Source organism: Eutrigla gurnardus (assembly GCF_963514095.1).
Source record: "Eutrigla gurnardus genome assembly, chromosome: 14".
Taxonomy (NCBI): Eukaryota; Metazoa; Chordata; class Actinopteri; order Perciformes; family Triglidae; genus Eutrigla; species Eutrigla gurnardus.
In genome coordinates this window covers 26,037,712-26,060,783 of record NC_139937.1, presented here as the reverse complement: position 1 = coordinate 26,060,783, position 23,072 = coordinate 26,037,712, and the positions used below count along the sequence as shown (strand labels likewise).

At 43.2% G+C, this 23,072-nt stretch overlaps 1 protein-coding gene across 2 annotated transcripts; it reads left to right on the top strand.

Moving 5' to 3' along the window:
* Positions 1 to 17,950: 17,950 nt before the first annotated feature.
* LOC311024256 (uncharacterized protein C1orf232) lies at positions 17,951 to 21,299 on the top strand. 2 transcript variants are annotated; one of them, XR_014598287.1, is made up of 5 exons: positions 17,951 to 18,310; positions 19,363 to 19,440; positions 19,532 to 19,638; positions 19,932 to 21,069; positions 21,104 to 21,299. XR_014598287.1 is itself a non-coding variant. In XM_084026579.1 (4 exons), exons 1-4 carry the CDS (start codon positions 17,981 to 17,983, stop codon positions 20,272 to 20,274), a joined length of 858 nt encoding a protein of 285 aa, XP_083882705.1. In that variant the 5' UTR covers positions 17,951 to 17,980; the 3' UTR covers positions 20,275 to 21,299. The 2 variants fall into 2 exon arrangements, 1 of the variants encoding a protein (XP_083882705.1); XM_084026579.1 differs by having other exon boundaries at positions 19,932 to 21,299.
* Positions 21,300 to 23,072: the final 1,773 nt, after the last annotated feature.

Here is a 23,072-nt window from a genome sequence, read left to right as displayed (position 1 = left end):
AGATAAGGAAGTAGGCTAGGTGAGCAAGGTAGGCTACAGGTGAGCAAGGTAGGCTACAGGTGAGCAAGGTAGGCTACAGGTGAGCAAAGTAGGCTACAGGTGAGCAAGGTAGGCTACAGGTGAGCAAAGTAGGCTACAGGTGAGCAAGGTAGGCTACAGGTGAGCAAGGTAGGCTACAGGTGAGCAAGGTAGGCTACAGGTGAGCAAAGTAGGCTACAGGTGAGCAAGGTAGGCTACAGGTGAGCAAAGTAGGCTACAGGTGAGCAAGGTAGGCCACAAGGCCTTATACCTTTGAGGACTTCTTCTCCTCTTCAGCACAATGTGAATAAAACATGAATTTGCTCAGATTGATGGGAAAGCTACATCACTGATCTGGTTTTAAGTTGAGTCAACTAATGCGTTTTTTTAATCTCACCTGAGGCAAATATAATATGATATATTATGACTCTGGAAAGTGATATTAGATGTGGAAAGTAAACACTGTATATCTGGAATTATAATGTCATTTTATTACTTTGCACATGACGTGTAACAGTCCAACCACCCGCAGAGACTACACGTACCAAACGTGAGAAAAACGTGGACGAGCCCATTTCTCCACAGGCGTGGGGGTCCATGTGTGTCTCATGAAGCATGCATTGTGTGTGCTGGTCTCGGAGTGCCCCACCCCCCTCGTCCGTATAGAACATGCCTCCTATAAAGCCTGTACATCGGCGGTACATGTTGTACTTTCCATCCCGACGCAGGCTCAACCTCCACGGAACCGTCCAGAAGGCCCGCTGCACCACCGGCAGGTAAGAATTAATCACACCTTTATTTCATCTGCACGACGGGAAGCAACCGGTGACAAACCGGCGACAAACCGGCGTCCGCAGCTGCTTTTTTCGGTTTAAAAAAAGAAAAAGTGTCCTTTTGTCTCCGTGAGGTCGCTACTCGCTCATGTGTGTGTGTTTGTGAGCTTCAGGGTCTCTTTAAACTTGTTTTTTAATAAAAACCTGCACCGAGGTTCAGAAGAAACTCCAGGATTTAAAGGACAAACACACCTAAAGTGAAGCGTCTAAAAGGTTAAAATGATTAACTGAATTTGCATTTTTTTTAATAGTAAAGAATATATTTGTGTGTTTTTGGGGCGTTTTATGCAGCTGATGTTAAATGCATTGCTTTCTTATATTTAAATTTAATTTAGTAATCACTGTGGTTTAAAATGTCCCCTTTATGTAGCATTTTTTGTGTAATGAAGATTTTTAATGGGAGATTTGCTAGTGTGAGCTAAATGTCTAGAACAAATATTTTTGAATGCATCCAAAGTAATCTTGCACATATTAAAACCTGATATGTGTATCTGTGGTCAGCTGATGTCCCTGTGAGCTGGTCTGTACATTCTGTGCCCTGGCAGCTCTGGGGAGCAGACAGTTTGAGTTTGGAGTGAAGACGTATCGTTGAAATGGAGGTTTTTATGCTTAAATGGCAAAGATGATGATTTTTTACATTTGCTTTCTTTTATTTAATGGTCCCCTTTTTCCTTATGCACTGCTGATTGGTCAGCTGTTACATTTCACACATCTGCACTTTTCTTGGTTCAGATTTACACCCGCATGTCGGCATATTGGGTGGCTTTTAACAGTGGGGGGGGGGGGGCAAACAAGTCGGGCTTAATGCTAATTCACAGGCTGAAGATCTGACTCCTTTCTAACTTGCAGAGATTCATTCTGCAATCTGGTTCTCTGACAAACTTTCTTTGTCAGCCATGTTTGCTCCTGCTCAGTGGAGGGGCCCCAACTGAAGGTCGCCTTAGGTCACATGGTCACGTCCACCTGGCGTACATGGGGGGCCCCGACAGGGAGGAAATGTGATCCAACCTTCCCTTTATTTGCAGTTTGTTACCTTTTTTCAAGCTGACAGCAGCCCGTGAGACTCTACACTAACCTCTGGGACCTTAAGGCAGTTAACTCTTTGCTGACATTTTTATAGACTAGATGATAAATGTCTAGAAATATTACAGATTCAATGAAATGGATTGTTTTGCGGTCTTCAGATCTCGATGGACGCGGTGCAAACTTCCAGCTGTTTGCAGCGTGTTGAGGTTTGCTTGGCAAGCAGATTTCCTGCAGCCTTTAATAGAACAAGATAAAAAGAAGCAAAAGGAGTTGGTATTTACATGACACTGTATTTATACACTGTATTTATACACTGTATATATCTTGTTTTTATATTATAGAGTGTTTATGTTGATACTAGGGTTGTCACGATACTAAAATGTTCAACTCGATACCGATACTCAGGAAAATATTCGATACCACAAGGATGGAAAAAAAGACCCCAAAATTTAAAAGAAATATTTTTATTAACAAAAAAAATGCAAAAATAACAAGTTTCAGGTCTGAGGTAGTGCAATAAATAAATAAAATAAACAATAACAATTGGAACAATATTTTGAGGTTGTAAATATTAGGCAAGCCTGATAAAAACTAAATTAACTTAAGTGTTAAGTGGGGGGGGGGTGGTATCGATACTTTTGAAAATGAGTATCATATCCGGATACAACATTTTAGTATCGATACTTTTTTGAGTTTCGATACTTTTCACAACCCTAGTTGATACGCTGCTGCTGTGTCAAAATAAGTTCCCAGTCTGGGGTTCATAAAGTTATTCTAGCCAGGGTCGAACTATGGATTTAATATCGGTTTTAATAGTGTTTTGGGGAAAGTGTTTGTTGAGTGTAATACATAGATGTCCGTTCTCTTTAGAAGGTGGGCTAAATTGCTACCTTGACACTTGCACAGCTAGCTGTTCAGAATCTAATACATATGTTTTACTGTCTTTGCTGTTGAACTATCGAACCGTGACTCTCACACCAGGTTAAAACCATGACTTCTGACTCCCGTTACTCTACTTTTTTAGCTACACGGTCACTGATTTAGCTTTAAAAGCCTCGCAGGCAGGAAGAGACTTCCCTCAGCCACAGCGTGTGTGTGCAGAGAAACCCCGGTAACCGGTGTACATGCCATAGTCATGAAGGTGACGGCTGCCCAGATGTTGAAGCGGAGCGTTTTGTTGGACTAGACAGCTGATGATGATGATGTAATCCTCAGCTGCTGTCGCCCGGCAGCAGCTTGTTGTGGATCGTTGTGCTGCAGCAGCTACCGTCCACATTCATTCACAGGAAGATTCCCCTCCTGCAGGCGGATGGGCAGCAGGGGCTTTAATAAGAAACATGGGGAGGCGGGGCCAAGGGAGGGCGCTGATATTTCATTGGTCGCTTGGAGTTAAGTACATAGTGTACTAATAAATGTTGGTCCGGTGCAGGCTGGTTGCAGCCCTCCAGGTTGTTGATTTCTGTCAGTGGGAGACATGAAGCAGATTGAATTTAAGCTCTTTGTGTTTTCACAGCCTCTCCTGATGGAAAGACTTGTTTCTGCCGTTCTGGTTTTGTTTCCCTGCAAATTGGCTTCAGACTGCTAAAATGAAGCCTTTTCGTTTGAGATGAAAAGCATGCGAGTCCTAAATCTCCTGTTGTTCCCTTGTCAGTCTGTCAGCAGCTGGTGTTATGAACTGTGTTTGAATATGACACATGTGGGGGAAACGCCCTCCTGCTTGTGTTTTTGGGCCTCAGGTAAACCCGACGGTTCACACGGACTCCTTCTGAAGAATTTAGTGAGCCACTCCTAAACACCGACGCAGCTAATCATTCAGCCGTCGGTGAGGATTTTCTGCATGACTGACGACGCTGGTGGAATGATGATGCAGATTCTCAACGTGACGAGCTCACTTTAAGTCCTGAAATCTGAACGCAGGATGAACTCAATTACGATGATAAAAAATTCCCAATATTTCCATAAAAATCTGTGTATTTTTACTGAAGTGATAATTTGGAGAAATTAATACACTTCGGATTCAGAAATGTTTTTCTGAATATTTTTCCTACAACTCCCATAATGCACCACAGTAGCATCTTCTATTACACCATCATACCCACTTCTTTTGAGGCGGCAACCTGCAGTTCTGAAAAGTGAAGCCAAAGCTAAAGTGCCTTAAACTTGCATTCTCTCCGCTGTCCATCAGGGGGCGACTCCTCTGGTTGTATCCTCTGGTCGGATTGTATTGAAGTCTGAGACAATCACCCTACTTCTCTCTTGATGTATTATCTCAGTAAACATGAGTTTATGGTCTCAATCTCTAGTTTCAAGTCTTTTTTAGTCCAGCATGATGTTCATTTAGTCCATTATGGTCCGTTTAGAGTCAAATAGACTATGAAGCAGAGTGTTCTGACCTGATCTGACATGCCGTGTTTATGCAGGACCGGAGCATTCAAACATGTCAAATGCAGATGTAAAGGTTAAATCCTTGACACCCGAAATCTACTAGCATCATATTGTAGAAGACAAAGTTTTGACTAAACCTCTTAAGAGACTTCCAATAGCCTCGTTGTCAAAGTGACTGATTTGGTTCTCGTTTGGCGGCGACACTAGAAGCCCAGGTGACTCCAGTTTGGATCCATTGATTTGCATTTTGTGCAAAATAGTGTATGAAAACTGAGGGTTGCGTGATCGTAAACACTGTCTCAGTCATTCAAAGATCTAATGGAGAGTTCAGTGATGTGGAAACAGATTATATAACACATGCAGTCATTGGAGCAATGAGAACATTCAGCTAAAATACACAACTGTTTAGAAAAGACCAGGTTTATGGTAGCTATCTGGATCTTTTATCGAGTTCCTGAGGTCTGTGACACTTTACATTTCTGCTCCAGTTGAGATTTGACTCATCAGGCTGCTTATGTAACTTCAACACGCATGCTGTTTTTTATTAAGGAGGCGCTCTCAGCGCTGTCATGTTTTCAGTTATTTATCATATCAAATTATATCCGACACTTCAAGTGTTTTTTCTTGTTTTGGAAGGAGGGGGAGAAGAGGGGCGTGTTTGGGGGAACAACCCACCGAGAGTAATGTGTTTCGACAGACAATGCGTTTTGGAAAGTGGGCGTGTGCTGAGGGCGATTCCTGCAGATCTGGTTGGGTGAGAGCGCCGCTGTGTGTATAAAAGGCGGAGACCGGCACAGAAGCTCTCTCAGTAGTTAAAGTTCGTCACTCTGTGTCGGCATGTTAGGGATTTTCAGCGTGGTCAGGAAGTAGAAGGTCTGTTCGAGCTCTTTTTTCCCCCTCTTCCTCGTTTCCTGCCGTCATAGCGGCCTCTGGAAGGTGAGGAGTCCCCAACCTGTCTGGTTTTCATGAGTCGGACTCGTCACACAAGGATTTTTTGGATTCCCATCCGTTTGTCGTTAGGAGTGTAACCCCAAACCAGGTGGGCGACTAATTGCTTCACATCCGTTTTTACCTGATCCTCCTCCTCCTCCTCACCTTCTCTGCAGCACTGATCACAATGCAGTTATCAATCCCAGCTGTTTTTATGAAGCCAACACACCGAGGGGTTGGAGTCTTGTCTCCGCTGCATCGTGTCTTTATGGGATGCAAAGCGAGACGACCCTTCCCCGGCCTTGGATCAGCAGAGAACATCTAGTTTGTACAGTTTTTCAAAATGCTAAAAGTCTCGGCATTTCCCTGTTGGACATCCCCCCCCCCCCTCCATGTGACATGTTGTCCAATTATTTAAAACTTTCTTCATCATTCACACGTGGGATTGTCCCCAGAATGAATGAAACTGTTTGGTTAATGGTGCAGACTTGATGGAGGCTCTGTTGACTTAATGATGGAGGGAGTCCTGTCGGAGCGGTCATGTCAGACATCATTTTATTTGTGCGTTCGTATATCGGATCTGACATGGAGGCTTCGTGCCGTGGCTGCAGGCGGAGATGTTCCTCCCTCACGCTCGGATCAGAGGGTTTTATTTGTTCACTTCCTCTTTTGGCAGCTGAACTCTAAAAGTTCAGAGGAAATTAGATTTCATCTTCAACTCCTGGAATGCTAGATTTACTTTTATAATTTTCATATGTTTGAGACTCGACTGGAAGTCTCTTCTTGGTGGATTTCATCCTTGCTTGGTGTTTTTCTGTCCGGTTGCTGCGTAGTTACTAAGCGAGTTCGCCATTTTCTTCTTTCTGCAGGTCTTGAGAGCCCCCCCCGCCCAGCTCTTCCCTCTGTTTTGAGTCCACCTCACACTACATCATGATCATCAGACTGGGCAGGCTGACCCCCGGATACTTCCGCCTCCTCCAGGTATGTGCTGCTTCATACATTCATTCAACTGTTTCTTGATGAGGAACTTAATTCTGGCACATTATTTCCAACCATAGTCGGTATATACAGGCATTAACAATGGCTCTAATCTGAACCCTGATCAGGCGAGGGCCCACCGCTGCTCTGCGACCCACAATCCCCTTTTAATCGCCATTATAATTATATAATTAGGGGTGACACTAATCATCGTGATATCATTTCCTCTTAAGTTCCTCTTTGTACCTCAGGCTGTCACTGTAATCCAATCATCGCCGCCGCTGACCCTTCATATGTCTCGACCACTGTGTGAAGTCTTTGTTCGCTTATTTACACTAATGTGTAGACAAAGACCGGTTTTACATCGACTCAGAAGCTCAACAGACCGGACAGAAGCGAGTGGCTCTTATATAAGAACTGGCGGTACAGTTTTCTTTTGTTCGCACCGACGAGCTGTTGTGGGGATTCTACTACAAATGACTGTTTCTAAAGTCGTCCTTTACGTTAACGCACGCGTTTAAGGTTGGTTTTAAATTTGGTATAAAAGGGAAGGTAACTATTGGGCCGACAGTTCAACATCCAGTACCCATGTGTTATCGTTCGTCTCACCTGAACAAGTTCTTATGAACAAAGTATTATGATAATAACTTTATTTATAGAGCACCTTTTTAAAACGGCAGTTTACAAAGTGCTTTTGACAGCAAAACAAGGCACATACAGGTCTATATATATATATATATATATATATATATATATATACATACATACATACTGTATATACATATACAGTATAGATGTATAGAGAGCAGGAGAAACGATGGTGGAGTTGGTAAGATGAGGTTAAAAGACGGTAGAAAGATGAGATATAAATAAGAGTACACTTTGAAATGGTCTAGAAAGCTGCCTGAGCCTGAAGGGAGGGTTGGTATGTGCATGTATACTTTCTTTAAATGGGGGAGGGGTTTTCTGAGTGGACAGTTGTCTGTGAGCTTTTAAAATGCTGACATTGCTATCTTCACTGCTCAGCAACAGGAGCCAGAAGGAGCTGTTGGCGTCTTCCACTACCAGCCAGCTGATCTGGGTGCAGGGTTTTGCAGGGTTTTTGGTCCTTATACTCTATTTTGTGTGCAGAACATTGTGTTCCCTGTTCTTTCTTTTGGCTGGAGTGGCTCCGCCTCCTCCTGAATGTTTAATAACTCTTCTTGCCAACGGGTCGGTCATGTGGAGCTGCAGATGTTTAGTTTTTAAGAGGACAAACATATTTAGTGACTGTTTGCTTTTCTACAGGTTTGGCCAATAAGGCTTCAGTACCTTTTGTTGACATTGTTTCCAGTGTTGGCTGACCTCTGACCTTTTTGTTTGTTTTGTGTGCAGAGGCAGGTCGCCGGCGAGGTGCAGACGCAGCCACAGGACCGCACCGTGAACCAGATCGCCATGATGCTGGCCATCATGGGCCTGAGTCTGTCCTACTACAGCGCCAAACAGATGACGGACAAGGTCCAGGCCCAGAGGCCTGCGCCCTGAAGACGGACCGCGGGGATCGTGGAGATGAGCCAATGAGAAGGAGGCGAGGGCGGGGTGGGGGAGGGGCAGACGCAGAGACACAGCAGTGTCATCATGGACGAACTTTCCTGACCTCAGTCGTACTGAATTTCTGGGATCCTTCACCACGGCAGACACTCGGACGCTGCTGCTGCGTGTTTTCTGTGCTTTCAGTTTCCCGGGTTTGTGGGGGGGGGGGGGGGCGGCTCACTCGGTCGTGGACTGGTTTTAGGGACTGGTTTGGGTGATCGGAACCAGCTGGGTCGGACCATTAGTCGTTACATAGGTACATGCTTGCAAGACGCTCTCAATACTGCTGTGAGCGAAAAAAGGGGAAAGTCTTTAATAACTGTGAATTCTGCTCGAAGCTCGTCAAACGGGCTTAAATAATGGAACGGTAACGTCTTGTTGAGGGAAACGCTGATTGTATTTGAGATGTACTTTGTAACGAAGTGATGGTCGGCCCAGAACGGGGTGAACGGGAAACATTAGCCCAGGTAGTTTTCTGTTTTTCCTTCACGAGGACCTGCAGAGCCTCGTGAACGGTTCACAAGCTGTCGATATAGAACTTGTGAAATGTATCCGTCAGGTGTCAGAAATTCAGTGCAGAAGCTAGTTTTAAAATGCTACATTAACTCTACGAAGGGACGTTTTTTCTGTGATTTCACTGTTTTAGCATAACTCGATGAAGTCCCGTTTAATAAGATGTGTGACGACCTTTAATAAGCACCCGGTTAACAACCCTTCCTGCAATATCTCAACATGTTAATGCAAACTTTCCTGAACATCGCGGTGGGTGTGCAGACTTTTACTGAAGAAAACTGATGAGTCTGTCTTGTTTTTATTCATGGATGAATGTAGTACTTTATTTTGTAATGATTTAATAAAGCTGTGAACATTTTGAATCAGATCTACAGCAAGTATTTTAGTGAAATATGAACTTTAAAAAACAAAAATAAAACGCTGCTCCTCGGCGTCTGCAGAGCGACGGCGTTTCCTGTATCGGACTCTGTCGTCATGCACGAAGCAGGAAGTGGTCGGCCTGCTGCACACGGTGGCTCTAAGTCTAACTGTCTGCCAGTGCAAGCCCAGATTTATAGTGAATTTGCAAAAATCGTGGCTGTGTAAGGATGTCGGAGCAGGAAGTCGGTGCAATAAAAGCATGTAAGGAATGAGAAGGTGTTCCTCAGGGCTTTCAGTTCCAAGTAGACTTTGAATTTCAGTGAATATTGAACTATTTCAGATGGAAGGTGTGTTAAAAACACTCCACATACTAGACCTTTAAGCATCCTGGTGCCATTGGTCCCTCCACAATAAGGGCTGATTATTAAAAACATTCTTCATGACTTCATATTTCCTCAGAAAGTAAATCACCTGATTCCCACGTTGCCCTGCAGAGGCAGATGGGTTCCTGCCTTCCTCTGGCAGGGCGTGGACTTTAGACCGTGCGCATGCCTGCTCGCGGTCTGATGTGATGCCGTGTGACAGCTGAGACCTCGTTGGGCGCCACGTGCCCCCTCTGCCCACCCCACAAGCCCCGCCCCTCCCCCATTGCACATCACTGGGCAAAAATCTCACTTTGCCGTCTCGGTGATGCGAGGCTCGGGACACGACCCTTAACGAAGGGCGCCCATTGGCTGGCCGGTGACGCGTCACCAACATGGCCTGGTTCTGAGCGCAGAGACAAAGGGATGGGGGATCCGGTCATTGGTGGGGAATGTGGCCGAGGAGGAGCAGTGTTTGGGATGGATTCCCCTCTTTGTTTAATTTAGTTTTCAAATCCAACCAATGTTCACAAACGGAGAGAGAGAGTTGGCCTCAAGAGGAAACTCCAGTGAAGTTCTGTAGCTGGGACGCTTCCGAACGCCTTTATTGTGAAAACCAAAGCATTATGGAGGAATGTTTGGAGCTGCAGGTGTGAACAAGAGGCTCGTTATCAGACGTCACCTTTGATTTTCACAATCACCCGCATGAGCAATCATGACAAATAATGAGTGTTGCTTGTGTTTGTCTCGGCTTTAGATACGACTTGTTCTTATGATTATATTGGAATATTGTAAACTCCATTAGAAGCATAAAAAGCTGTCAAACAGTTCTTTATGTTTCCCCCCGTTTCATTTGGGGATGAAACGTTTGTTGATGCTGCTTTTTGTTGAATAAATATATTAAAAATCATATTTGCTCTGTGTTTTTTATGAGCTTTTGTCTTGACATATAAATATATAAAACCAGGTTTAATCAGGTTAAGAAGTCTTGTGGCCCTTTTGAGGCCCCTTTTTGTTAAATTTCAGAACCATCTTTCTTCAAAACAGAAGTGTATGAGTTTCTCCCAGGAATGTCATTAAGGGAGATTTAAAGATACTTATTTATGGGGATAACTGCTCATTTTCAGGTTGCCTCTCCTGGTGGTATTCATGAACTTACACTGGTGGTCACAAGACAAAAGAAATAGGTGTAAAAAGAGAAAAGTCACGTTTTAGGATGCTTGTCTGAGGAGACGGCCGTGTGCACGTGTCTGGCTGGAGGTCGGCGGCGGGGGCGGAGTCTGCTCGGGCTGCTGTTGTGACTGGCGTCCAACGTGCCGAGTGCAGAAAACACAGTGACATCACAGACACGATCAACAGCATCTGCTTTTATCTGCTGCCACCTCACAAGCTCCAACCTGACTTTTATAAAAGCCCTTTTCATAAAAATCTGTTTTTCAGTGATATTTAAGATTTGTGTTTGAAACAAAGAAGGAAGATGCAGCGTGCTACTTTATTTACGGTACGTTACCCTGGTAACGTTAGTGCCTCTGTATCCCAGCCCTTCAGACTGCCCGGTCAGTGATGTAGGACGCCATGTTCTGTCTCCTAATCTCACTCTTTTTTTCTCCCTGTAGCTTCCTTTTCATTAGGATTTACAGGAAAGCGGCTTATCTCTGGTCTCTGAGGGATATTTGTTCCTCTTTATGGCCTCAAATGGGTTTTTCCTCACTGTGTTTGTGGTCATTTGTCCATTCAGAGCAAACAAACATGAAAATGTGCAGCAGTATCAGATAAAACCATCCAATTATTCTTTAACAAGTACTGAATACTAAACATCGTAACTGTTTAATGTGTGAACAATTTAGAGTCACTTATTGTCGTCTTCTTATGTTTCTTTCTTTTTCTTTCTAATTTCCTGAGGGATTAATAAAGTCGTCTGATATTGATTGTGATTCTGATCCATCTTTCATCACGCCACCAGGAAACACATGGAGGACGTTGCCACATTGCCAGACTTACTTGAAACACTGGAGGAAGTCGTGACTACAACTCATGCAAGTTCGTGCCGGCAGTGTCACGGAAAGAAATGTGATGCAACAACGTAAGCTATATATATATATCGGCCAAGGCTGAAGTGCCTCAAACTTGTATTCTCTCTGCTGGCCATCAGGGGGCGACTCCTCTGGATTGGGAAAGTCCAAAAGAATAGAAGTCTATGAAGGAATTACTTCTCATTTGATTTAGTAAATTATTGTCCATTTAGACTCAAATAGCTTTTGTTGATCATTGCTGAAGATTTCCAATAATAAATTAATAAAATAGTTATGCAACAAGCAATGCAGTGGTGGAAGAACGCACCCACCATATTTGATTAAACATGGCCTCAGTGTTTTCAGCAGTCATATATCCCTTTCTGCATGAAAGCCTGAGAATGTTTTTAGGTTTTGCTGAGCTGCTGCATGAGACAGTGAGCTGCTGATTTCCTGTCTATACTGGTGGGGAATGTTGGTAAGAATACCAGCGGCTGTGGAGCCAGAGCCGAGAATAGACGGTGGTTTGGGACTGATCGAGCCCGGGTAGAGTCGTGGAGCGTTCAGAAACCAGCTACATGCGAGGTGTTCCACAGATGGAGAGCTTCAGATGTTTGTAATGTTTTCATGTTGTCACTCTTCAAAGCTCTTTTTTTAAACGTCTGCTCAGTTTTGTCTCTCGTCTCTTTCCATATCAGTTGAACAGACTTTTGACCTAAATGTCACGCTGAGTGAAGGAGTGCCTCGTGAGCGATAGTTCACCTTTCCCAGCTACATACTGACTTCTATCCCTGCAAGGGTATACCTTCAGCCCATGTGACCTACTTTCCAGCTGTAAACAGGCTCTTATATGAGTTGTGACACGACACAGCGCTTATAGGCACGTCCTCTTCTACCTGTTGACTTCTAATGACTTTCATATCAATCTTTATGATCGACGAAAATGTTTTGTTTCATTTAGAAAGATTAATTTAGAGAGTTTGTGGATTACAGCGTTGAAGCCTCATTATTTCGTTTTTTAGTCGATCAGTGGTAACTTATTACCGTGGGTAATATTATGTGTTCATGGAGCCGTGTGTAAATGTTTTAATTACTTTAGTCCCTGTGTGTTTGCTGCCTCCGGCCAAAGACGTGCTTGTAACCACGCCACAGCCGGTTTGAACGGGTTTCAGGATGCTGAGCAGCACACAACGGCACACACTTGACAGAAGAGGGTTCGGATCGCTGTTCATCAGCCAGCACACCTGCCTTCTATCAGCCTCATCAGCCGGGCTATAAATCAGGGCTCATCACCGCCCGCCCTCAGGTTGAAGACTTCAGTGCTGAAGGACTGTCGTCATGAACCTTTTCTCCAAGCCCTCACCCTCCCTCCTGCTGCTCTGCCCAACCCAGCTTTCTACTTCTTATTTAAACCTTGTGTCTTTGTCTGCGTCTCGGTTCTGAACAGGAATTTGAAGGGTCCTCAGGGTACCTCATGAGTCTGTACAAACCAGGCAGCACTCCGGTTCTGAATCGTTATGTTGTAAACATGAGTTTATAATCTCAATATACAGTGTGTGATAGAAACGAGTGCACATAGAAGCACGCTCAATTAGCCGACGAGCACAAGCTGATTGGACTCAAACGTTGGCTTGAGGGTTTTGTTTGTGTGTCTTAGAAGTCAACGCGGAGGTCTTGACTTTGCCTCTGTGAACATAACAAAGCTTTCCACAGAAAGTGTCCCTGTATGCAGACGACCTCTAACTGTGTGCAGAACCCTTTGAATCGATTCCAGCTGCCTTTAATATGATCACGTCCTTTTGACACAGCTATTTAAAGATCTGCTTGAAAATAATTTACAACCGCACCGTGAATAACATGACCTCAAGCATTGGGCATCTCTTTCAATTTTACTGGCAATGTTATACTACTTTCAGTCAATTCCTGTTTTTCTCCCCAAATCTGTCGTCAAAGAAGTTGGAAAAACAGATTTCAACATTCATTTGGGACAAAAAAGTGCCGTGGCTTCGTCACCGTAGAAAAGATTAAGACATTAGCAAACGTCCTACATCATTACTGGGCTGCTTATATCCACTAACAGGCATCCTGGATGAACATTCATATGAGATGTTCTCCTCTGTAACTGAGGCTCATGGCAGCCTTTCCTGGACTGAACAAACAGCCCTGAGCCCGTCTGACTGAATAAAGCTTCATACTCCCTCCCGCCCCCCCTCCCGCCCCTCCCCCTGACCCCCCGCCCCTCCCCCTGACCCCTTTCCTGACCCCCTTTAATTGAATTTTTTTATTTCTATTTATTTATACTTCGTTGTTTGTTTTATTTACTTATTTACTTACTTATTTAATTATCATGTATTTCATTTTAAATTTACTTTTTATTGTGGGGTTAGTTGCTGCTGTATTTATGGGTATAAATGATATTAATATTAGTAGATTTGCTTGTATATCTTTGCTTGTCCACGCTGAAGTAAGAAACAGTTGAAATAAAAGGACTGTATTTAAACTAAGAGGATTTGTAGTCGGGCCTCCGGCTGTGGGAGAGGAAAGGTGTGACTGATAACTGAGGGTTCTTGTGTAAGAAGACCAGAGGCTCCTGTTTTTACTGCAGGGCGTCATAAAACATGAGGAGCACATAGACGGCCTGCTAGGTTTTAATGCAACGTGCTCTCGCATGGCCCAAACATGCATTTGGTGTCCACAAACATAAACACGCAGTCACGTGGACGAGTGTTTGCAAACACATGTGTGAACACGGACGTGTTCAAAAGTCACGTGTGCATTAATTATCTTTAATTAGGATGTATTTTCCATCACAAGTAGTTTATGGGGAAATAAATATTAAGGTTATGATCCTAATTCCACAGAGGGGAATATTTATCTGCAGCATTGCCCAATATTCCACTTATTTGTGAATATTGTCAGATAAATGCTTGATTAAGACTGAAAGAAAACATTCCTGAGACATCAAAACACAGTTAATAAAACACAAAAGAAGAAGATTATTGCTCTGATACATAAATTGTATTAGTTTATCTAATTTTTGTTTCATATTTCTCCTGAAATATTCCAGTTTTACGTCTTCAGAACAGTTAATTTGTGATTGAAGAGCTCATAGATAAACTGTAAACAGGAACTCTGATGTCTGTCCATTAAATATGAGCCAGTTAGCGTAGCTTAGCATAAAGACTGGAAACAGGTGGAAGCAGCTAGCCTTGCTCGGTCCAACACTCATTGATTAACTTCTCAAATTCTTAGACTTCGATGACCTCTCAGACCTTCCACCGCAGCGTTTTTGTTTTGTTTGTTTGTTCCGTGGGATTGTTTTGCATTTCAACATAATTTTTTTAAATATTTGTTTTTGTCACGAGTACACAGAAGGCAAATATTATACAGTGAAAAAGCAATATTGATTTTTCTGAGCTTTTGCAATGTTTTTCTGTGCGTTTGCATGCGAATAAAGGCAACCAATCACGTTGTTCAAAACGGACCGTAAACTACTGTGTACAACAACAACAACAACAACAACAACAACAACGCCTGCTCGGGCCGAACCGAGACAGCAGAGGGTCATTGCAGCGTTCCTGTACAACTTGACAGGAACATTTGATGAGTTTTGAAGCTTGAGGTTGCCAGAAGGAGAAAGATGACGTTCTGAATGAATTCACCACGGTCGCATCAGAGCGACAACAAGACGTAACAGTGGACAAGTCAGCACGATGACGTTTAGTAGGCTCATTTAGACACTTGTTAGCAACTTGTTTTCATATTTTAATTATATATTTAACAAAACCCTCAAATCTCCGAACCTCAGACTCGATTCGAGGCGTCTAACCAAAATATCTAAAAGACCTGTTGACCTTGAGACGAGAGAATCCAAAGTCGTCCATGGACAGTAAGCCAATCAGCTGTCCTCCAACCTGACCCTCTGACCTCTGACCCTCAACCCGAGCCACTTATAGGTGAAAGTGGATCTCAGATGATTTCAACTTTGAGCGATGCTGTAATATTTCACTCCTGAACACTCAGCTGAATAAATAGAGTTCAGCAGCCCGTTTACACGCGGCTCGAATGGTGTCTTTTACATTCAGGTCTAATCTGGGCGGAGCTTATACCCATGCATTCCTCATGAAGGCTCACACACACTATAGGTGGAAACGACATCGTGGACGTGAGCGGGGGAGTCGGGGGGACGAGATTCTGCAAACCAGAGTCGAAGAAGGACGAGCACAGATGTGAGGAGGTCCTCCAGTCTAAATTAGCGATGAGCGTGACGTGTTCTGGAGTCGGATCGCCTCCCCTGACGCACGGGTGCATGTACAAGTACATTTATGGACTACTTTGAACTCCATTGTATATGTATTACTGTAATTCACTACATTTCTAAGGCAAATATTGTACTTTTTTTACTCCTCTTCATGTATCTGACATCCACAGTTATTGGTTTCTTTGGAGAATAATATTTAAAAGCAACAATGAGATAATAAAGGTTCATAATTATAGATTAAATATACCCGAAGACAATTTAAAGAAGGTAGCTCTTCCTCAACCAACTGCATTGAAATGCTGCTTTCACTGTAGGTGAACAGTAATTATGAAAGCAATATTTTTACTGTATTCTTGCTGCTTTTTCAAAGGTTCTAAAATACAACTTAAGGAGTTCCCTCTGAGAATTAACTTTACAGCAAAGTTTCTGAGTCTGATTCAACATTTCATGTGGATAAAACCTGCTGATATCATCCCGATCACAGGAACTCGATGGGAACACACACAGAGCTCATGTGCTTTCACATTAAACGGTCTGACCTCCTAAAGGTCGCTGAGAGATCCTCGGAGGAGGAGGTTCACCAGCTGTCCAGGTGAACATGCTTCCATATAGACACCATAAACAGCATTTAGCACACCGTGTTCTGTACATTCTGTTCCCTCAGCAGGCTCCAGATTGTTTCACTGGCGCCCCCTGGTGGTCGAAGAAAGGAGGCAGGGCTGTTAACACCAAAGTAGGATGTATCACAATAGATGCATATATGGACTCCGACCGATGGACTTCAGTTCACATTCATGATTCATTTTCAATTCAACTGCATTCCAAACCATCATTCCTCACCTCTTATGGAGAGCCACGTTGATTTAAATATAAATAGTTTGGTGAGATGTTTGGACTGGAAAATATAAAAATCATGACTTTTATTTCACTTTTTCATTTTTACTGGATGCTAAAACACAGAGAAACCAAGAAAAACACTTCAGCGTTTACAAATGAAGTATATTTTCAAACTGCCATGAAATGATTCCGCTGCCTTCTTTCTCTCATCTTGATATTGTTTTATGACATTCATTGTTTTTTAATTATCACATATCTCTGTTACATGATAATAAAGTGATGTTTAACTGCTTCCTCACAACATCCACAACCAGATGTTCAACATTATAAAGACTCTTGAGCCCCCCTGTGGTCATCGGATGCTATGACATGTATAACAGTGTATAAGGTGTGTTTCTATTTCCTTTTATCTGAGCACATCCAGATCCTATCAGGGACTATTAGCAGAGAGTTTATGGCGTTTTCATTCTTCATTCAAATGAGCACATTAATTCATGTGTATGAAGTATATTTAAACTGAATATTTGTCCCAATGGAGAAGTTCCACTCTTTCAAAACTACAGTGTAACTTCTAAGTTTATGTAACAGCGGTTCTGTTATTATAGCACGACAGAAACATTTTTCTGATCACATAGATTCAAGATATTGATCGTCATGTACTTGGTAGCAATGAAAGCATTCATTAAAGGACTGATGTTCAACAAAAAGTCCACTACTTTTACTTAATACCAATAATATGAATCATATTTATTATAGTAATAATAATACTCATTATTATTATTTAACAGGCAAGGCAATAGGCATGCATTTGAAAAAGAAGCTTACATTTAAGCACATAGTGACCTCCAGTGAAGGTGAGGTGATATTATGCTGTTTGAACACAGAGAGACCGTGTTAACTGTTATCTTTGTGATGTAAAGACCTTTGTTTCCGTGTCGGCACTAACGAAGCCTCCACATCAACGCTGCGTTAACTCGTCCTTTCCACTCTGAAACACGAGCTGCTCTTCGGAGGACATCCATCAGTCTGTGTGCATCTGCATTCATAATTCATTTTCATGGTATGGATCTGCCCCACCTTATAGCTTGGTGACTGTGTGGGGATCAGAACCAGCAGGAGGACGAGTTAGATCCAACCCTGAAGAATCAACATGAAGGACGAGACGTGTTGAGTGGATTGTTCTTTTTATGTTAATTAAGGCCAATCAGCAGTGTGTTTGTGTTCTGGGCCGTACTGTTGCAGGTGGCTGGTGAAACCCAATCAGTCATCAAAACTTTATACATCTCTCTTTATCTACACGACCCTCTCGGGTTGCCAAGCAACCACAACAATACAACACAAACCTGAAACTGATTGGTGTTCGATTGGTATGCGACGGCGACCAATGAGGGCGGAGGACGAGGACTGGTAAGGAAGAAGTGACTGTGGGGGGTTTATATGGTGACCCCGATGTGTTCATTCACAGCAGAATTACAGGTCAGACGATAATGACATCATCTATTATAGTTATCTTCTGTCTGCTGTTAGAAGAATTCAGACTCAGCTTTAATTTGGAAGGAGGAGTTTTATCTTCAGGTATGAGAATACATCCCCATCCGTGTGTGTGTGTGTGTGTGTGTGTGTGTGTGTGTGTGTGTGTGTGTGTGTGTGTGTGTGTGTGTGTGTACATCATTGTTACTGGAGCCAGTCTACCAACACTGGCTGACAATGGACCTCTGGCTCTGGGAACGAGACCCTCTGAAATATGCATGAGGAAATCCACACCTGTTTCCAGGTAACCAAGGCAGGGATTCTGAACCGTGACGCTTGAATCTAGTGTGTGTGTGTGTGTGTGTGTGTGTGTGTGTGTGTGTGTGTGTGTGTGTGTGTGTGTGTGTGTGTGTGCGTTTGTACATGAACAGCACATCTTCCCAGCTTGACACTTTGTGGAGACGAAAGCAGCCCGTTGGCCCGACGAGACCGAATCCGAGCAGGAAGGAAGGCCATGAACCAGCGCGGGCCTCGGTGCTGAACCGGACCCCTTTGGGGAGCAGGTCCACGTCGGCCCCCGACCGAGACCAGCTGAAGCAGGAAGTGGAGACTTGGCGGAGGCTGGAGCACAGAGGCATCAACAGGTCTTCGCAGGTCTCTGCTGGTGCAAGCATGAATCCAGTGTGGAAAGTGTACAAGAGCAAAGTGCTGAAGACTCTCAACCCGGAGTACGAGGAGGAGACCCCCGAAGAGGTACCCTCTCACATTCACAGTCATACCTTAGAGCCACATGGAGGTCAGAAAGTCAGCAGGGTTTATTTGCTGATCATGCTTTATTCATCACAGCTGAGCTTGTCTTTGTTTTCCGTAGCAGAGGAACCTGAAGGCAGACGTTGGGCCTGCAGGAGACTTCCTCTTTTTACTTTAAAGTGCAATTTTCATATTCATCCACGGTTAATATCCACTCATCTTCTGCAATATCTTCTTCCCCCCCAAACCTTAGTATTTAATATGTATTATTTTCTCTTTTTCCACACTTATCAGACTTGTTGTACTTATATATTGTACACTGATCAGCCGAAGAACCCCGATGTTGTTTTTGAATCTAAATGCAGAGGAAATCCAGTTTTATGATGATGTAAGTAATGAAGTACAAGGAAACATTAAAGGTGATGCTGGAACGTAACTAGAATCACATTTCTTTTATACTAAAGTACAATTTGGAGGTAGTATTGTTACTTCTTATGATACCATTCAGAGTGAAATATTGTACTTCTTATTGTTCATTATAGTTAGATTTCAGATCAACATTTTGTAACCTTGTAAGGTTAAAGTTTGCAATATTTTCACAAAAAAAGCAAAAAAAAGAGAAATATCCAATAAATTAATACAAATTTGGTATTTTCTTGTAATTAAGTATTTTTCAGTGATGCACTTGTACTTTTCCTCCAGACTACTACACTTCTCCTACTAACACTGTGTTCGTGGTCTCATTGTGGTTTTGGTGTTGACCCAGATCTCTGGAGGACTCAGAAACTGGATCCTGAACAAACGGATGAGGTGGCATTCCACCTGGCCCATGTCAGGTGGGGATGATGGATGGTGGGGGGGGGAACTTCTGTGGAAAGACAGTTTCCATTCGGGATGCGCTGAGCTGCTATTTGAGGAGTCAGTGCTGCTTCGTGCTCACTGGGGAAATTTGAGACAGTGTTTCTGCATTCCCAACAGGGTTGTAGTACCCACATTCTGCACTAGATGGCGACTACATGTGACACAGCTGTGTCTTTGTTGTGCTGCTGTTGCAGGTCCCGGAGGTGGAGACTGATATGAGTCCAGTACAGGAGGATGAGGGACCCAACGCTGTCAGCCAGCTGGCCAAGAAGGTAACAAACTCTGCTATTAAGAAGAAGACCATTGTTCGACTGGAAGCATCTCAGTGTACCTACTTTGACCTTTGACCCCGTGTGTGTCCAGATGCAGGGGGCCGGGACTAAAAGCTGGAACAGGCTATCGACTCTCTTCAACAAAGACGATGAACACCAGCTTCTGGAGGAGACGGAGAGCCCGCCGGTCGCCGACCAGTGAGTGGAAATCTGACTTTAGGGATAACACAATGTAGCTCGTCTGTTTATCTGTACAAAGATTTGAATAGGCAAAATGATAAAAGAAAGAAAATAATAATATTTTTCGTCAAACTCACAGAAAAGTGAGAGTGTATCCCCTTAAATGTCAAACTGCAGTCAAACTTTATTTTCATGTAGTTCGTTGTTTGTCTGCAGAAGAGCCTTCAAGAAAGGTTTGATTATTATAATTTAGAGAATCAAATCGACCCGTCACCTAAAAGTAACCCCACTAATTCATCATCATTCCTCAGTCCACTTGCAGTAAAGCCGGAGGAGCCTCCTCGACCCACCAAGCGCTTGGCATTCTGGGATAGCTTCGCCACCAACTGGGCCGCCAAGAAGCAGGCGGAGGCCGCGGCTGCTGCCGAGGAGGAGGCGGCGGCAGCTCAGGGTGAGGAGGGGGTGACGGAGGCCGGAGGGGAGGAGAGGGGGGATGGGCAGATCCCTCAGGTGGAGGAGAGTGGAGGAGGAGGAGGAGGAGGACGGAACAGCTTCTCCAAATACGTCTCGCTGGGCGGAGGGAGTGAGGAGGCGTCCTTCAAGTGGAACTTTGTCACCAGCAAGCTGGCAGAGCTGAAGACGAAGAGCAACTAGCTGCTTGTGGTGAAGACAACCGAGAATATAAACAATGTGATGAAGGGTTTAGATGCAGGAGGAGGAGGAGGAGGAGGAGGAGGAGGAGGAGGAGGAGCAGGAGGAGGCTATATTTTACACAGGATGCCCTGTAAACTGTGCAGCTATTCTAGAAGTCCCTTCTTATTTGAACTATTGAATTTATGCCCCCATAAATGTTCTTTTACAACATCACTGGATGATAAACAACAAAATAAAGTTACAATAGATCAGATTTAAACCTCTTATTTAACGTTTGTTCGGTCCACATACTCTAAATATATAATAATTCTAAGAGCAAGGAGAGATTAAAGTACTTCATGTCCGATTCTCTCTGGAATATACTTTTATCTTTTAGAATAAAATGACAAAGGGAACTTCTAAAATGTATTAATTATTACTTCAACACGAGGCGGCTGGAGGATCAGAGCAGCTAAGCAGGTAAATCCAACTTCATCCAGGGTTGAACCTGCTCAACACAGCTGGCTTTTTGGAGGATGGTGATATCTGCTTTCAAACCACAAAGAGGGCCGACATACCTGTCAGCAAACTCCATCTAATCTGGAGTTTAGAAAAAACAGGATTAAGAGATTAAAGGCAGGGATAATGGGATTAGTGGAGGATTATCTCACTTAACCTGAGCAGAGGGATTTCACATAATATGAGCATTCACAAACCACTTTTTTCCTCTCCTCGGACATCAGGACAAGGGAAATCTGCTGAGTAATAATATGAAACGTGTGAAATATGAATGTGTGTGTGTGTGTGTGTGTGTGTGTGTGTGTGTGTGTGTGTGTGTGTGTGTGTCCAGTCCACTGACTTCACGATTTAACTGACTTTCATTCTCTCATTGTGACTGAAGCGGTGCAAAGTGTGAGTTTGTAACATTCATAAATTTGTGACATGAAAGAAACGAGGCTTTAAATAATATTTTATCTCATATTTTAAGTTGTATTCTGTCGTCTTGTTTTATTTTTTCTGGTTATGCTATAATAAAAATACTGACAAAGCACCAAGAAGCAAACGTGAGTTTCTTTCTTCTGCCAAACAGGATGAAAATCAAACGTAATTTAAATGAAATGCTTTTATTATGGCAGGAAAAGACAGTTTGTGGTATCTACACATGACACAGTATTAAGAGAAGATAAATACAGAAAGACAGGGAATGGATTTACTCTGTCATTCATTATTTTATTAAAAAGCAAAGATAGGAAATGAAATGATCGGTTGAATGAACGTCCTTAACGTGAGACAGACTAATGATGTTCAGCTGTTTGTTTTCAAAAGGTCTCTAAATTCACGAGCCACAAAAAGCTTGTTTGATTTTTTTATTTTATTTGAAATAAAGCACCTTTAAATGAATAACCCAGAAGAACACACAGAGTCAGGTCTATCTCCAGAGCCTCTGATGTATGGATCAGGTTCAGCTGTGCTGATTGACTCTCCGGCTATAAAAGAGGACGGCTGAAGCAGTGAAGCCACTCCTGCACACAGGAGTCACTCTGTTGGTCCTGTCAGGCTGCCTGGGTTTAGTTAGAGTGGTGGAAGCCTCATTTCTTTATGTTCTGGTTTCATTTGAGATTCATCGTTTTTTTTCTTGCTTTTAAATGTGCGAAACAACAGAAACGCCAAACTTGAATGTGCACGCCTCTGACCAGCAGGGGGCTCTCTTTACCTTCTGAATGCAAACACCTATTTTCTGTGTCTATCAAGTCATCCCCTCATAACAGCACAACAAATCATATCCACCATCAGCAATCTCTCTGTCCGTCTCCTTTATTCCTGTTTTGTTACTCTAATCACCCGTTTCCTGTCTTCACTGTCTCACGTTTCCATGTTTCCCACAAGAGCTAATTTCCATCATGAGAGGGTCCATGTTGGATTTTAATGAGACGGGGAGGGCAACGCTCGGTGGCGACGAAGCTCCGGGCACTGAACACTTTGTGGTGGACGAGAACTCGTGTCTTTGAAAAACATCCTGTTTTCCATCATTAAAGGTGTGCCGCTCCACACAGGTGTTTTCACTTCACCTGCCTGATTGGTCCTCAGCTCAGCACTGTGTGAAGCTGTGCTTGATCAGCATCTAATTATGGTGAAAACCAAAAATGCTGCTGTCTTGACATTTAAAATGATCTTTAAAATCATGTATAGTTTAAAAAAAAAGTATGATTTTACTAAATTAGCCCAGTGACTAAACCTTTCTATAGTCACATGACTCTTTAGTCAGTCAAAGTAACGTTGACCAGCAAGTTTTTACTAAACCTAAGTGTTTTTGCCTAAACGTAACTTCCTGTGAGGACAGGAAGTTAAATTTGAAAAGACACTATGTAGAAGTGATATTATAGTAGTATGTAAAGACATGTGGCCAAAGGCATCAGAGACATGAACGTAACAGCAGGAGCTAGCATGGCTAGCAGGCTAACAGGCTAGCAGCAGCAGCGATCAGCTGAATGTAATGAAAGACTGAAACAGGTGTGTGCGTCGCCTCGTGTCTTGTAGCTCAAACCCCCCCACCTACAGGGGAAACATTCAAACACGGTACTTTCTTTCTTCCCTTTTATTTGTTATGTTTTTGCCGATGACTTCACGGCGTCGCACCTTGCCCCAGGCTCCGCCCCCTCACTCTGTAATTACCTCAAACAAGCCTGTGATTAATTGTTGCACAGAGCCCACAATGCTTTTCTTTCTCTCCGCTGGCACATCTGGAGTTTGGTTGGAGAAGATAACAAGTTGGATTTGTTTGTATCCCTAAATGTCTTTTGTGGTGCGATCACCTTTTG

Bases quoted from the DNA above. Each gene is read 5' to 3' on its own strand.
- LOC311024256 (XM_084026579.1), top strand. From the start codon at position 17,981: ATGAACAGCACATCTTCCCAGCTTGACACTTTGTGGAGACGAAAGCAG. The intron at 18,311-19,362 runs GTACCCTCTCAC...CTGCTGTTGCAG, and splicing joins AGGAGGAGACCCCCGAAGAG to GTCCCGGAGGTGGAGACTGA. The intron at 19,441-19,531 runs GTAACAAACTCT...GTGTGTGTCCAG, and splicing joins TCAGCCAGCTGGCCAAGAAG to ATGCAGGGGGCCGGGACTAA.